Raw genomic sequence first — 14,981 nt, 5'->3', positions numbered from 1 at the left:
ATTTACTTAATGAAAAATATTACTTAAAGAGAATCATTCATCTGATAGTTCAAAAGTCCAGTCCTTGCCACTTGGTTGGTTTCAAGCATTACAACTCTGTGTTATTGTGCAAAAAATTTTACGTCATCAAGTCGTAATCATCATATCTAGTACAAAATCAAACATTACTTTGTAAAATATGGACTTTTTTTTTGATAATTAATTCTAAAGAATCATAATAATGTTGGCTATATTAAATTCTTGTGATTTCTAAATTAATAACTTGAGTGAAGTCATACTTCATGAGCGCGTATTTATCACTGTGTTATTAAAATCAATGTCTAGCTTAAAAATAAATTAAACAGTCTATAATTAACAAAGACACTTTTTGATATTTAATCATTTCTGCCGGCGGCTATCTTAATTGATAATAGTTGATATCTTGAAGGAATCATAGGCTGCCTTCATCAAACTAAGAAAACGTCCTCAGTTGTAAAAAGTTGAAGCCTCGACCAGCTTCAACTGGTCAGAACGACATTTGCATCTAATGTGAATTCAGTTTCCACTAGTGTTTCTGTGTGAATACGCAAGCATGTGCAGCACCTGAGCATTTATAACTGTGCATTTTAATTAAAAAAATAAAAACGTACCAGATATAGATGATCGTTACACCGTGTTATTTTTATTGTATAAAAGTTGTCGTGTTTGGAATATTTTTTGGGCGTCAGAAACAACATCTGTCATGAAGCCAAACGAGTTGTGTTTGAAATTGATCAAACCATCAACAGCAGGAGTATTAATTGCGGCTTCGGGCATTTGTTTTCTTTTATTGAAGGCATACAGTAGAGGGTAAATATCCATTTTATATCAATATCAATAACTAAGTGATATTGACGACATTTAATAATTGTGTGGAATAAATGGTTTGTAATAAAAATATCAATATTAATTAAAACAATTCATTTTGATAAATTATTCCAATTTTTAATTATAATCTATAAGTGTAGTTGTTTATATTTTCATATTAAATATCAGTTAAGTTATTAAGAATTGAATAAATATAATTTATTGATAATTCAATTGGAACATTAACTCATCAAATTCGGTCAACGTGAATTTAATGACAGTTTAAAATATAAATAAATATGAATAGAAATCATAATCAATAATCAGTGATAATGAAAGAATTGGAGTATGTGCTTGATATAACAAAAAAATTATTTATCTCGAGACGGAGGAATTTAATTCAACTTTCCACTGTCACTTAATTACCAGAGCGAAAATATCAATTTTTAGAATAATAAATCGTCGTGCAACGATCAACATTAGTTTTAAAGATTAAAAGCATTAGTTTTGTTCTTTAATCATGTTCACATATAGATAAAAGTAGAAACTGAATCTATATTTTACGTTTGATAAAAACTTTAACCTTATCCTCGTCATGCATTGTTGAATTTCTTATCAGATTAAATACGATTGAATATAAAAAAAAGCAGGAAAACAAACCAAACAAAAACAAACGGTGGTGGAATATAGGTTACAAAAGGAATAAAATTACTGAATCAATGAGACTCAGCATGAAGTCTGTATAAAAATGCACTCATCAGTCTAATTAAATTTATATCTTGCTGATTACAAAATACTAGAAGAGATAAATGAAATTTTTTGATATAATTTTTTTTATTTAGCTCTGATGATTAATAATTGATAAACGATGATATTGGTTGACGTGAATTCTATGATAAGTGCAAAAAGATTCTGATGAGTAGTCCAGTTATTGACGACAGTGTGATAATTTACATCTTAAATAAGAGACCTGATGAATTAAAATTGATTGATTTTAATAATTATTGGAATTATAAGTTAATAAAGAATTATATAAAATGATAAATATTCATTGAAGTCTAATGAAATATAATATAAAGAAAACGTATCAGCGGAATGGATTAATGACAGGTTTTATCAGATTGTTATATTTATCACTTATTTAATCGAATAAATAAGCTATCCATCCAAAGAAAGGTCTGAAAATTTCTCAATAGAGATCTGAATAAATTGATTATGAAAAGTTCTGCGCAATTATGCATGCTTCGGACTCCACCCTAATTTCTATTTTAAACATTTTTTAGCATCAAAGTTGGGGTGAAATCCTACTGTTATATAAATATTATATTATTGATTTTGAGATTAAATAAAACTATTCCGAGGCTTTAAAAAATATATATATTTATATTTAAAAATATTTGAACCTTTTGACCAATTTGAATTTAATCATTTGTTCATATTCATTCAAATCACTTTTATTTTTATATCTTCAAGTTAGTCTAACATGAATTAATTACTTGACTCGAGTGAAGTTCAAAAGATTCTGCTTAGTTTTAAATTGAGAACTATGAACACTCAATTTCTTCAAAACTTTTTCTCTATATGAATGACAAAACTAGAGAATCAAGTTCCAGTCAACTGGACAATGTACTTACAATATTATTAATTAACAAGATTCATCATTTATCAAACATGTCATTTGAAATTATGCTAGAATTGATGAGAGATAAAGAAGCATGTTCTATCCACAAAATGATAATTACTTTCTGTAAGATACAGCTTCCTTTAAGTGATGGTATTCGATTAGACTGAAATCATCTAAACTCCACCCAGAAGTCAACACCCTAATAGGAAACAAGCCACTGATCTATTCCTGGTCTAACACTGGACCAAGACTGGTCAGATTACTTTAGACTTGGACCAGTCTTGATTCCTACTAGAGTACCTAGATACAAACATTGGTTTTGGTTGGACAGAATAATTGATTAAACAACATCCAGCATGTAAGAAGCATGAGATATTCCATGTATGATGCACCCATTTCACTAGCATTGTATATTTGTCATCATAATTTTTGTTGGTTCATGAACAAATGTGCACATAAATCGATTCTCGATAAAACAACTGTTCTCTCTTACAAATTTAGTTTATTGCTACAACAGTTCCCCATTGTTATCCTTGCTGCCTCGACCTGGAGTCGATTTTTTCTGTTGCTACAGATTCAATTCGTTACAGCTATAGATTTTCCTGTAGACACAACAAAAATTACGACTATTGCAAGACCTGATCTCTAATCTGTTGCGCCAGCAGTATATTTTTTTCGTGTTAAGAACAAGAGTACGCTCACATCATTAACATAGATCCAGAGGGTTCATAAGCCAGTGCAGATTTGTATCTACCCACAGATTATAGATAGTATGAGTTCTGAGCATTGTTTTTAGTCTTATATCGAAATTTACGCGCCAACAAAAAATCATCTAGTTCTCGCAAATTAGGATAATGTTACAACGGACGAAAGTTAATGAGTGAGAAACAAGTGACACGACAATGGAATTTTTCTCTCTATATTCACACATTGACATACTGATTTTTTCGTGTGTGACTTTTTCATTCATTTTTTATCGTTTTCTTCTTTTCACTCTTTTGAGAATTAATCTACTTCCTGATAACAATTAACACAGATGACTACATGAAATCACATCTACCCAGAGTACATTTACATTGTATTAAATAACTTTGATTAATAGAGTTATCCCACTCGATAGACCGGAAACTACTGAATTAGTCATGCGTAGTGCGATTCAGGGTTCAATAACTCAATCTTGAAATATTAGGATGCACTACGATACTCGAAGAGTTCCTTTAATAGCTAAAGTATCATTACACAATCATTTCCATCAAACCATATTGAACAATAGTGTCCGGAGGATGGTAGACAGCTGATGGGGACCGGAAATACAGGTGCCATTGAGGATTCACCCACGCAAGCTTTTATTGTTGAAGTGACTGCTATCGTTGATAGTTGACCAGCAGTCAGACATTTATTTATCTTATATATTTTTCTAAATTATAATTAAATATACATTTTTTTTTATCTGACATTCGTGATTTTTTTTTCAATTAAAATAATCTTTTTATCTATCAAAACAATGTGCTTATAATCCTGAGGTTTTAATAAAATTATAAATCAATTTATTTAGAGTAATTAATTGAAATTTGTCGACTATTTTATTCATGAAATCAAGTGAAGTGCGAAATGCATTAAAAATATTTTTCCTTCAAACACTTTTATGCAGAAAACGAGAAAAAAGGCAAGTGATTAATTTTGAAGGTCTATTTTTTCAGCTTTACCTTTTTATCAGTGTAGTTAGAACATGTTAAGTATTTACCAAGACGTGATAATTTTGTGAGTTAGTTGCTAAAAATTATTTTTATCCGGAAAAATTGTTTTTATCATTAATAGAAATAATAATTTCTCATACATGTTCTTATTTAATTATCAAATAAAGTATTTAAAATATGTAATAAATAATAAAATAACAGTCATACTAATAAAAAAAGCATGCAGGATAAATTAGATAGGTGTTGCAATTTAAAGTTGTTGGAATTTTAAAGAATAAAACTACAATAATTATTATTCTATCACTCTTTCGTGATAAATGAACCGCATATTATTCATGAATAAACAAGAAACTCTTATCAGCGATACCGGTGGAGTTGTTAATGTCTCGTGTATTTAGTTCAGTTCATCAGGCACTCCGTTATCGTTTCAAAGTACTGTTGGTTCTTTCTACGTTTCAGGTATTATTACTTCTATCATTTTAATACTTTATAGCCTAAGTAATAATTTCTTCATGCTCTCGTTATATCAAAAATTAAAAATTAAAACAATACTATCATCAAGTTAATTATCACACACACACACATAAAGTTGCAAGAAAAAAAAAATAAAATAATTAAAGTATAAAAAATCAAATGATGTAATTATATAATGAAAAATTACATTTACTGGGAGGCCATTTGGTACATTAGAAGGTCGAAAGGCAGAAACTCTTGGTAAGAAAAAAAATAAAGCTGATGGCCTAATTGGAATAAAATAAAATTGAGTGTTTAAATAATTTATATAAAATGAAATATTTAATTTAGTCAAATGGATTTGTTATATAAAACTTATTGCATAATTAAAGTACACTACCGAAATGTTGGTTAAAAAATTAGACTTTTAAATAATAATAATAAAATCATGATTGAAATACATTAAATAGCTATTGTGATGGATATAAATATGTGCAAAAAATTATCATAACATTATTTTGTTGTGAATAATTAACGAGTTAAGGTAATAAAATATAATAAAGATGTTGTTGAGTTTTGTTAAATAGAGCAGTAAGTCAAAATTTTCCTCAAACATACTCGCAGTTGACGCTCCAAAAACCAGTGAAAGTTTGTATCATGTCCAGGCCGACCAACAGGGGCTCTCAAACTCCATTAGTTGGCCCGTGATATAAGACCCCTCGGTTAATATATCCGAGCTATATACTCAACAACTCCTACCATGGTATCGGGACCGTCTCCCGGAGTTTCCCTCTCGAACGCATGCACTGTCACTTTCAAACCGACGTCTCAACATAAAACAACGATTGTTTTATTCTCGCAAATTAATTTCCTCAATTATTCATTACCAAAACATGTTTTATTTATAATTGTTTTTATTTTTTTTACAACCACTGAAATCATTCATTATAACACCATGTGAGATTTTATTCATAAAAATAGAGTAATATTTGGTTTATCATTAAGCGTGGTTTGATTGTCATGTGCCTTTCTATCGACGAGTAATCGAGACCTTTGCTGAACTAAAGAACCGGAAAGTGGATATTACCTGACCGGAAATATGCACGAGTGAATAAACGTTGTGTTTACAAAATTTTTATAAATCAACTAGAACTACTCTGTATCAACTGAGTTTATTACTTGTCGCTCCAATTATTCTTAGTAATATGATCTATGAAAATGACATCTGGTCATTTGAATACCATCAATGGCATCAACACCAAGTCCATGTGAAAATAATCAAAGATACATTTCATCATTTCGTCACCAACTGCACCAAGTTTTGATCAAGGAATGGATATGGAACATGACCTAGTTCATGCAGGACCAGTTTTCTACACGAATCATTTGCTCAAGAAGTCATACCAGATGCCAGTGAGATTTATGGAGAATGTCAATAATTTGTGATAGTGCATAAATAATAGCTTTTCGTGTCACAATGATTGTTAATGCATGTAATTGTTGATAAACTTTATTGTTTGCTTGGATTGTTTTGTTGTTACTGTGATGGTAGTTTCAGAATAACTGTTGAAATAACTGATAGATCTTTGGTAGAATGATATAATCGAAAGTGTAATAAATATTTGAATTGACATTATGCGCATAAAACATTCGAATCGCATAGTGGATTAAGTAATCATTGGAATACGAGAAAGTTGTTTCACCAGTCAGTGAAGTTGCGATTCCAAGGCAGTTTTGGTGATTTCTTGTAAATATCAACAATATTCGCGATCTCTTCCCAACCAGAACATTCTGCAGATAATATTTCTAATGTTATTATATCCTATTAAATAACCTAGATCCTTTTTTTTATATATATATATGTTCTTTTAGTTTGATTAAAAATGATAATAATTTTATCCAATTTTATGTCTACCCTTCTGTTGGACGGTGCTGATAAGTCTGCTGATAAGTTTAATATGGCCACAATTATGATACTCTTCTTGTTAATTACTATTGAAGTTGTTGTGATTAAAGTTGTGATGTTCGAAATGGAACACAATGAAGACAATCAGTATGCGATACATTCACCTTCAGTGTTCTTTGATCGAGAAGACTAATTAGATAGATAATTGATGTATATGAAAAGGAATGTATAATTTGTAAAAAAAAATCTAGCATTTTACAACGAATTAATTTGATAAATAAAATTTCTTATGTGATTTATATTCAATATTTTTCCAACAATTGTATATATGAATGTTTGTAATATGTTTGATATAATGAATGAATAAAACAATTTTCAACCATTCATGGTTTTTTTATTTCTATTCATTCTTAATTATTTATTTTATTTTTATCTAATTAATGTAAGTTTGTAGATTATTTTTAAAAGTTTATTTTAATTTTAATTTTAATTTTAATTTTAAAAGAAGAAAAATGATGAAATATAAAATTGATGGGTTATTTTTTTTTTTGCAGAAAAAAGTCACCAGCTGTTAACACAAATGACAAAAAAGTTCCAGTGAATGAAAATAGATGTGTTTGTTGTCTGAAGGCATTTTTTATTACTCAAGGTGTGCAATGCAACGATTGTAAAGCAAGAAGCTGTAGGAAAAGTTGTGCTCATTGGAGTTCAGAAGACAATTGTTGGATTTGTCTCTTGTGTCATCATCGAAGGTTTTTAAATATTTATTTTCACTCGAGTTATCAATGTATCATTGAATTTAATAACAATAATAATTATCTTATTATCAGTAATTTAATATTAATTTCGCTAAAAATTTCAATTCATTGTTAAACCTACTCACAATTGTGAATGGCTCATTAGAATATTTTTACAATTAAATTGTTGAACGTAATGATACGTAGGTATAATAATATATTTATTGCTCATTGCTTCTTCTACAAACAATAGTTACGTTTCTTACGTACATACCATTTCCAATATTACATATGTTAAATAAGAAAATTTATTAATAAACCTTTCATTATTACTTCATAATTATCTAGACATTAATTAAAACTTTATCAGATAATCTTTATTTATTAATTGAAATTTCTTAATAAATTTTAGAACTTATGTAAAAAGAGGACAAAATTGGTGTAAAAAATTTAACGAAGAAACTAACGAAATTGATTCTGAATCGAATACGAATTCCAATACGGCGAAATATCAGACTTATGTTGCAGGTGAGTAGACTTTTGCCTTGACATTTAGTATTTGTTCAACCTAACTGATCTTGCATTCAGATGTTTACATCAACATTTACATTAAAAAGCTGAACCTTAGGAAGCTAACCTCCAGATATTTGAGCAATTAAATAACAAAAGCTGATAAATATTCAGTCAAATGAATACCTGATATTACAATACACTTTCAACGGTTACCAATCAATATTTTACCTCAAAAATAACTTCTGAAGGTTAAATATTTATTTGGTAAATACTAAATATGTATGAATATATTGCAATCATGTTATGTGTGCATACAATATCTAGAATAGGCTGAATAAAATAATATACATATACCGTATACTGCTTATACTATTCGGATTTCATAATACCGTTAGGCTGATCATGAAAAAATAATACCAACAATTCAAAACATCAACATAATATCTATAATATGTTTGATATCTTTCACTTTAACCGTTGTATATGTTCATTGTTTTAATGCGCACGTGTGCTATGAACCGTATCAAACACCGTAAATCGGCTTTCACATACAAAGAAAGTCTTGTGATTAAAGCTATCGTAATGCCAGTAACTGCCATTTATAATTATACAACGTTATTTAAAAAGACCTATGAATATGAAAGTTCCTCATATTTAATGTGTAATATATTTTCCAATGGATACAGTCTTTCCCACCATATATGTGTAATGTATTGTAATTCATACAAATTAATTCCAAGTATCAATCAACTGATGCTAAAATTAAGAATGGATCCAACTGCTTTGGTGCTTCTGAATGTACCTTGATTGTGTCGTATGAGTTTTATTGAATATTGGATTAGGAAATATAAAGAAATGATTGATTAAATTATTAGAAAAAAGAATCATTAGTGTTGGATTTCAACAAATATTGCAAGAGTTTCAAGTTTAAGTTAATATTTACTCAATAACTAAGTGTAATCTTTACCAGATAACGAAACTATTACAAAAAATAGGTAGAGTCTCTTTATCAGCTTACTATTCAAATCTAAAAGAAATGAAAAGTTGGATTTTGTTCAAAAAGAATCAAGGTTGGGAAAGAGGTTGGCTTTGAAGGAGTTGAAGAAAAGGGTTATTTTCATCAGGATTTTTCTAGAAGTGAAATCTTAGCTTTCTAAAAATATTTGATGTGTTTTTAAATAATACTAGCAATGAATGTCTACCAGTAATTGTTGAAGTATACAACAAAAGATTGGATTATTAGTCTCCATCAAAAATTCAATATATCCTACTTTGAGGTTCAAGATCAACTCATTGTCAACTGTTCCAAAGTTCTTTGTTCTAAGTTCAGTAACTGATTTAGCATAATGGCACCTTGATAGAAATAAAAATCGGCTGATTCTTATTCTAGAAATAACTTCATTGCTTGGACTAAAAATGGACCATACCAGTCTTTGCTTCATCAGGGTAACAGTTTTGATCCATAGCATAATCGCATGTTACTTATTTCTATACTTCTTTTCAGTTGAATTCTTTTTTACTTCCATTGCTTTTGTGAAAGATTTTTTTATTATATCCTTAAAAAAATATTGGAGAACAAAAAAAACCGCTGAAATCAGAATCTGTATGATATTTTGATAATTATTATTATCTCAATGGTTGTAAGAGAATAATGACGGAAAATAAGTTGCGGTTTACTTTCTTTTACAGTCTTTCGTGGATCAGTGGTTTCCGCAGCATAAGATTATTACGTGAACGTAAGAAACGCACGCTAGAAATAAAATAAAGTCATTTTATAGTCGTATTCGTGTCTAGGTTCATGTCTCTTTCAATCTTTTTTTTTCTCTACATCTTCTCGTCCGGGTAATTTAATATTACTCGCTCTAGCTAACGGGACTAGTTTACATTCACGTATACGAATTACTTCATCCTGAGAACTCTCAGACAAATTCATTGCGCAATTAGATAATTTTAATCACTCGTTGATCTATCAAGGCTGTATAGATTAACTACTACTGGATAGTTTTATTTGTCTTCTCTGAAGATTCATTGCTCCAAAAAGCTACCAAGTTGTTTTGTGAAGAAATATATTATGTCTAATTTCGTAATATGTCTTTTACAATTATAATTAATCAAGTTGTAAGAATATATGAATGATTGATTACTATCTTTAAAGACTGTTATTTAACATTTATGTAAATTCTACATCATTTGACATCATGTTTCTTGATTATTACTTTTCATTGATTACGTTAATAGACACAATACACTAATAATTTTGAACTATAATTTGTGATAGTCAAAAAGTCTTGAATAAATTTAAATACATTATAAAATATAATTATCAAATTTGCAATCAATTTTTTTTTGCAAACATTTTTAATAATAAAAAAAGTTTTACAACAATTTTGGTATTCATAAGAATACATTGAAACCATTTTTTAGAATGAGAATAATAAATAAATAAAAAAAATACAAAACAACTTGAAGGAAATAAGTGTAGACGTAATGAATGACAGTTTGAAATTTCAGTTGAGGTCTTTACACTATGAGACACGACACTCGCGTATATTTTTCTCTGGCTCATTGTCTTCTTTTGAAAGGTGGTGAACCTCAGTTCTGCTCCAGTACTCTCTCGAGTAACATCGCTGTCCCTCCGGCATTTCTGTGATTTAACTCTTCTGCTCCGTTATTCGCATCTCAAACGATCTTACACTATCATTCGTGAATCTGGGTATCGAGACCCAATATACCAATCGACCATCTTACATTCCTTATTTTTACGACTCATCGTTTCTCTCACAAGTGAACGGGAAATTTTTTTAAACCCACCTTCAATTTGATTAATGATAACACATATTACCAATTACGTCTTTACAATTCATTCATGATAATTATTATAAAAATAATTAATAATTAATATTAATGAATGAAAATTATTCATTATTAACACTTAAAAAATAAATGTTTAAATTGAATGAGTGAGTAATTTTAGTCTTTCTTATTTTTTTATTACCACCAATGAATAATATTCAATGGAATAAAACATAGAGGTGTGGTTAAGAGTGATAGATTTATGTGACAGCATAACAGAATCTTTGTAAAATTTCAAATAAAACGATAAGATTAGAAGCTAACTGAATATCACGACAGATATTCTCATGTTATTAATGTTTAAACAATGTAAACAAATGACATTTTTATATGGATTACAATTAATCTACTGTAGAACAAATACTAATGATATTAGTAATGTTGGAATGAGATGCTTGAGTAGATAATTAATGTAAATTAAATGATATATTGCAGGAGCCGAGCATGTTGCTATTAATTCCGAACTCGATCTGGCAACCGGTGGTTATGAAGACACGAACTCGATGGAAAATGTACGTGAGATTATCGAAAAAATAGTCGAGAATCTCGTCGGAAATGTCGATAACACTCCAATCGATCGGCTCTATCTTCACCCGGCATGTGAGTACAGTAAAAATTCATTTTTTATAACTGCTTTTTATGAAAAATCATTCAAACTTTATCACGATAAATATTAAATGGATATTTAACAGTTTTAATATCGATGTTTTTTTCATTTCAAAATGATTAGTTTGAATTTTTATTTTGCAAATCTTAAAATTGATGATAAGGGAATGAGTATACACTGCAAATCTCATTTTTAAAAGTGTTTAATCTCAATGTACTTAAAGTGTTTTAAACTGACGTCACCTATTTGATTAATATTTTAGTCACTTTATAAACACTTTCAAGTGCATTAAAAATTACTACAATGTTAATCAAAGGGATAACGTTATTTTAAGTTACACTTTAAGTGTTTTAAATTAAAATACTACGATTTGCAGAGTAGTGATTGATCACCCTACTTTTATTTAATAAATATAATAGAACTTATATTTTATTCCTTTAGAAATATGGAGCTGATGTTTTTCATCTTTTATGAAGGAATAAAGAAGAAAATTTATTATATTTATCAAGTAAAAGTAGGGTGGTCAATAATAGTTATGTGTTCAATGATTGTGCCTCTTGCCCTATTTGGGGTCTTCAATTAATTACTCGAAGTATTCTCAAAAAAAAAAATGTTGCTTCCAAGAAGAAAATATTTTACTCAAAACATTCTATTTACATAAAAATAGAAGGATGATCTGCGATAAAAAATTGTGAATATTGATGCAAATTTTAGACAGGAGAAAAAAACCCTAGTAGACATGAAAGCTTTAATTGTTTAGTGATAAATTAAATAGCTATTGAATAAACAATGACTTTGTATAAAATTTGAAATTAATAGATGCGTTGCTACTTGTAAGTATTTAATACATCAGAATGTAATTTATTTCTTGTTTTAACCAGAACTGCAATATCTGCTTTGCTCTATTTTCATGTTTGAGTTAAATACTATAATTTAAATCAAGAATTTTTTTTTTCAAAGTAGCATTTTTTTCTCATTTTTAATACAGTAGGATCCATATATTTTAAATCACTTAAAAGGGCTCATTTATTTTTAATTACAACCATTTTTAGCTGAATTACAATTAACGAAGTAATCATAAATAACAATTGTAATGATAATAATATTAATAATTGAATAAATAATGCTGATAATTTTAATATTATTTAACTAAATCAGTTGAAGGTGGATGAAGTTAAAAATAGATAGACTCTAATGTACATTAAAATTATAAATACGTTTAATAAAAAATAGAAATGATTTTTTTATTAATGTCTATCCATTTATTTTTATCTATTTTAAAGAGCTTTTAAATATAACTCATTTTTTATTCTGATTAATAATAAAAGTGTGACTAGAAATTAATCTTACTAATGTTTTAGTACCAAGAAAAAAAGTCCATATATTTTTCTAGATAATTTGAAAGAAAATTAAACAATTAGACTTCATTTCCGCTAAAAGAGTGAATTTTAATTGAAATTGAGAAAACATTAAATTTAGATGATTCTGTAAAAAATGAATGATAAAAATTTAAATTAAAGTGAGTACCGAATAAATTATAGACGAAGCTTGATTGTTCAGCATGAAATAAATTATAGGAGTAATTTTCTCAGTGAACCAGTTATCACATAAGTTAAGTGCGGTTATACGCATTCTTCACGATGAGCTCGAGGAGGAAAGTGCACTCATATATTCGCACGTGACAAACAACCTCTTGCTGGCAGCTACTGCCACCTGTCTGCTATATATTCATTCTGTTAAGATGATTACACTCAAGTAATACGAAGATAATTTACATTACTTGAAACACGCAATTATCGATCAGAGAAAACAAAAAATTTATTTTATTTATAAAAAAATTATTAAATTATTTAAAATAAAACAAAAAATTCGCAACTTCTCGTAATTAATGGCATACAAGTAGAATTAAAAAAATTGTGAATCAGTGTGACTTTAAAGATTCTCACTAACATCGTCTTGATGTTTGTTATTAATCATTTGTAATTATTACTTACAAATTATTATTTATTGTTATAACAAAAAAAATTTTTAATTACTTTCTTTAATTGAATTAGTGAATATTTAAGATCTTTTAGTGCCAGCCTGACCATTTGAAGTAAAATTGAATTAAATTTTAGTGAATTTATTTTCAAATGGTAGAATTGAAACAAAGAGTTAGTAAATATTTACTAATTGAATTTAAAAAATGTATATATTTTATTAAATAATGGTTATATAATTTTTCATATCTGTTGTTACTAACTACAAATGCAATCAATATTTCAAGGTATTTACAAATTATTACCAAGAAAAAATATACTGTGGTCTGACATTTAGTTTATAATTTAGTCTTTATAAACTAAAACAAGTTAAAAGTGTGACAAAACAATTATTCATTTAAGAATAAAATAAAATTACTCCAAAATTTTTTTAATGTCTAGCCATACATTTTGATAAAAATTATATTACTGATTATTCAGTAGCTTGGAATATAAAATTACATTGAAACATTGATAATGAAACTAATTATAATAATCATCCTATAAATTAAGGTGCAAATAATGAACAAATAGAAAATCATTTTATACATACTTGCATGTAGCCTATTAAACTTGAATGATATTCAAAAGTCTTACACTTGACACTTTAACATAAATTTAATTGATATATTTTACACTTCAGTGGATACTAACGAATACGTAATTAACAGATGATCAGCTTTTTGAGGAGTATGGTGTACTTTTGGCAAAAACAATCGCACATTTGGCTATGACTTTCCAGATGGAACACAAAAGTAAGTAAACTTGAAGGTTTAATTATCTCTATTTATCATTCCTCATAAGTTCTGTGACTTCTTCCATATTATTTCTATCCTATCCTGAACTAATTTCACCTAGGTCACCAGGAATTATTTAATCAATACATTGGCTTACAGTCAATACCAAGCTAATTAATAGTTAAAAATGAATTTTGAATCTATTCAACCTGTTTAACTTGTGGAACTTTTCTTATCAATTGAATAATGTACTTGTACATTTTCCTGAACTCTATTGTTCAAGTCTGATAAGCCGTATTAAAAATAATTGCATGCAGTATTTTAATTTTATGGATGATTTAACATATTTTTTTGATAACACTTGTTTCATCTGAAACCAAGCTTAATTATCCAAATGTTGTAATATTTTTATTCTTTATTTAAAATTTCTATCTAATAATTCATTCAACTGATTGGAAAGTTAATGACACAAAATGAAAGTGAAATGGAAATCTATAGATGAATTAATGATAAATATTTTAACATGAAGATTCTAAAGAACTTGGCATATACTCTTGGAGCAGCATCGAACTTCCTCATTCCTCCATCAACACCTTTTTCATTTTCGAATTAGAAAGAAACGGAATTTCGTACGTGAAGTGAATTTCTTGCTTTCAATTGATTTTCCAAGAAAGTTCCACGTTTGCATGTCAAGATTACTAAACAGTTAGATGACGATCACTACTATAAATATTTATAAAAATTCGGAAAAACCTTTTCTATTCTTTTCTCTGCTTTATACAGATGAGTAGATGAGTAAGCGTGTCTTGTGTAGATTTAGTCGTTTGCCAGCTGTATACTAAACAAATGGAGATGTACAAGTACTATTTGATGTACTTATTATTTTTATATTAATGTATTAAAAAATTCTGATGATTTCAATTTATTTATGTCGAGAAGATAATTGGAAAAATTCAATCAACACCAATTTTATATCATCATTTTTAACAAAACCTTTTTATTTATATATTT

At 27.9% G+C, this 14,981-nt stretch overlaps 2 protein-coding genes across 7 annotated transcripts in view; one reads left to right on the top strand and one right to left on the bottom strand.

The window, feature by feature from the left end:
• The window catches only part of HisT (Histamine transporter), a 28,251-nt gene that overhangs the window by 11,549 nt on the left and 1,721 nt on the right, over window positions 1-14,981 (bottom strand). For 2 of the 4 annotated variants that reach the window (XM_035086904.1, XM_035086902.1), the window contains exon 1: window positions 13,787-14,195. The exons of the other annotated variants lie outside the window; for them this stretch is intronic. The gene's annotated coding sequence lies outside the window, so the exon portion shown is untranslated. Of the gene's footprint in view, window positions 1-13,786; window positions 14,196-14,981 lie in introns of those variants that run through there. 4 annotated transcript variants of the gene reach the window in all.
• LOC118069050 (uncharacterized) overlaps window positions 171-14,981 on the top strand; it is a 29,027-nt gene continuing 14,216 nt past the window's right edge. The window contains exons 1-5 of one of the 3 annotated variants that reach the window (XM_035086889.1): window positions 171-828; window positions 7,060-7,257; window positions 7,655-7,770; window positions 11,044-11,208; window positions 13,905-13,988. In XM_035086889.1, coding sequence (XP_034942780.1) covers window positions 722-828; window positions 7,060-7,257; window positions 7,655-7,770; window positions 11,044-11,208; window positions 13,905-13,988 — 670 coding nt within the window. In that variant the 5' untranslated portion in view covers window positions 171-721. Of the gene's footprint in view, window positions 829-7,059; window positions 7,258-7,654; window positions 7,771-10,370; window positions 10,716-11,043; window positions 11,209-13,904; window positions 13,989-14,981 lie in introns of those variants that run through there. The other 2 variants (XM_035086890.1, XM_035086891.1) reach the window with 2 other exon arrangements.

The sequence above is a fragment of the Chelonus insularis genome, unplaced genomic scaffold, assembly GCF_013357705.1.
Source record: "Chelonus insularis isolate UGA/USDA-ARS -01 unplaced genomic scaffold, ASM1335770v1 contig_404_pilon, whole genome shotgun sequence".
Taxonomy (NCBI): Eukaryota; Metazoa; Arthropoda; class Insecta; order Hymenoptera; family Braconidae; genus Chelonus; species Chelonus insularis.
The sequence above is the reverse complement of the archived record's forward strand: the minus strand, read 5'-3'. Positions and strand labels throughout refer to the sequence as shown.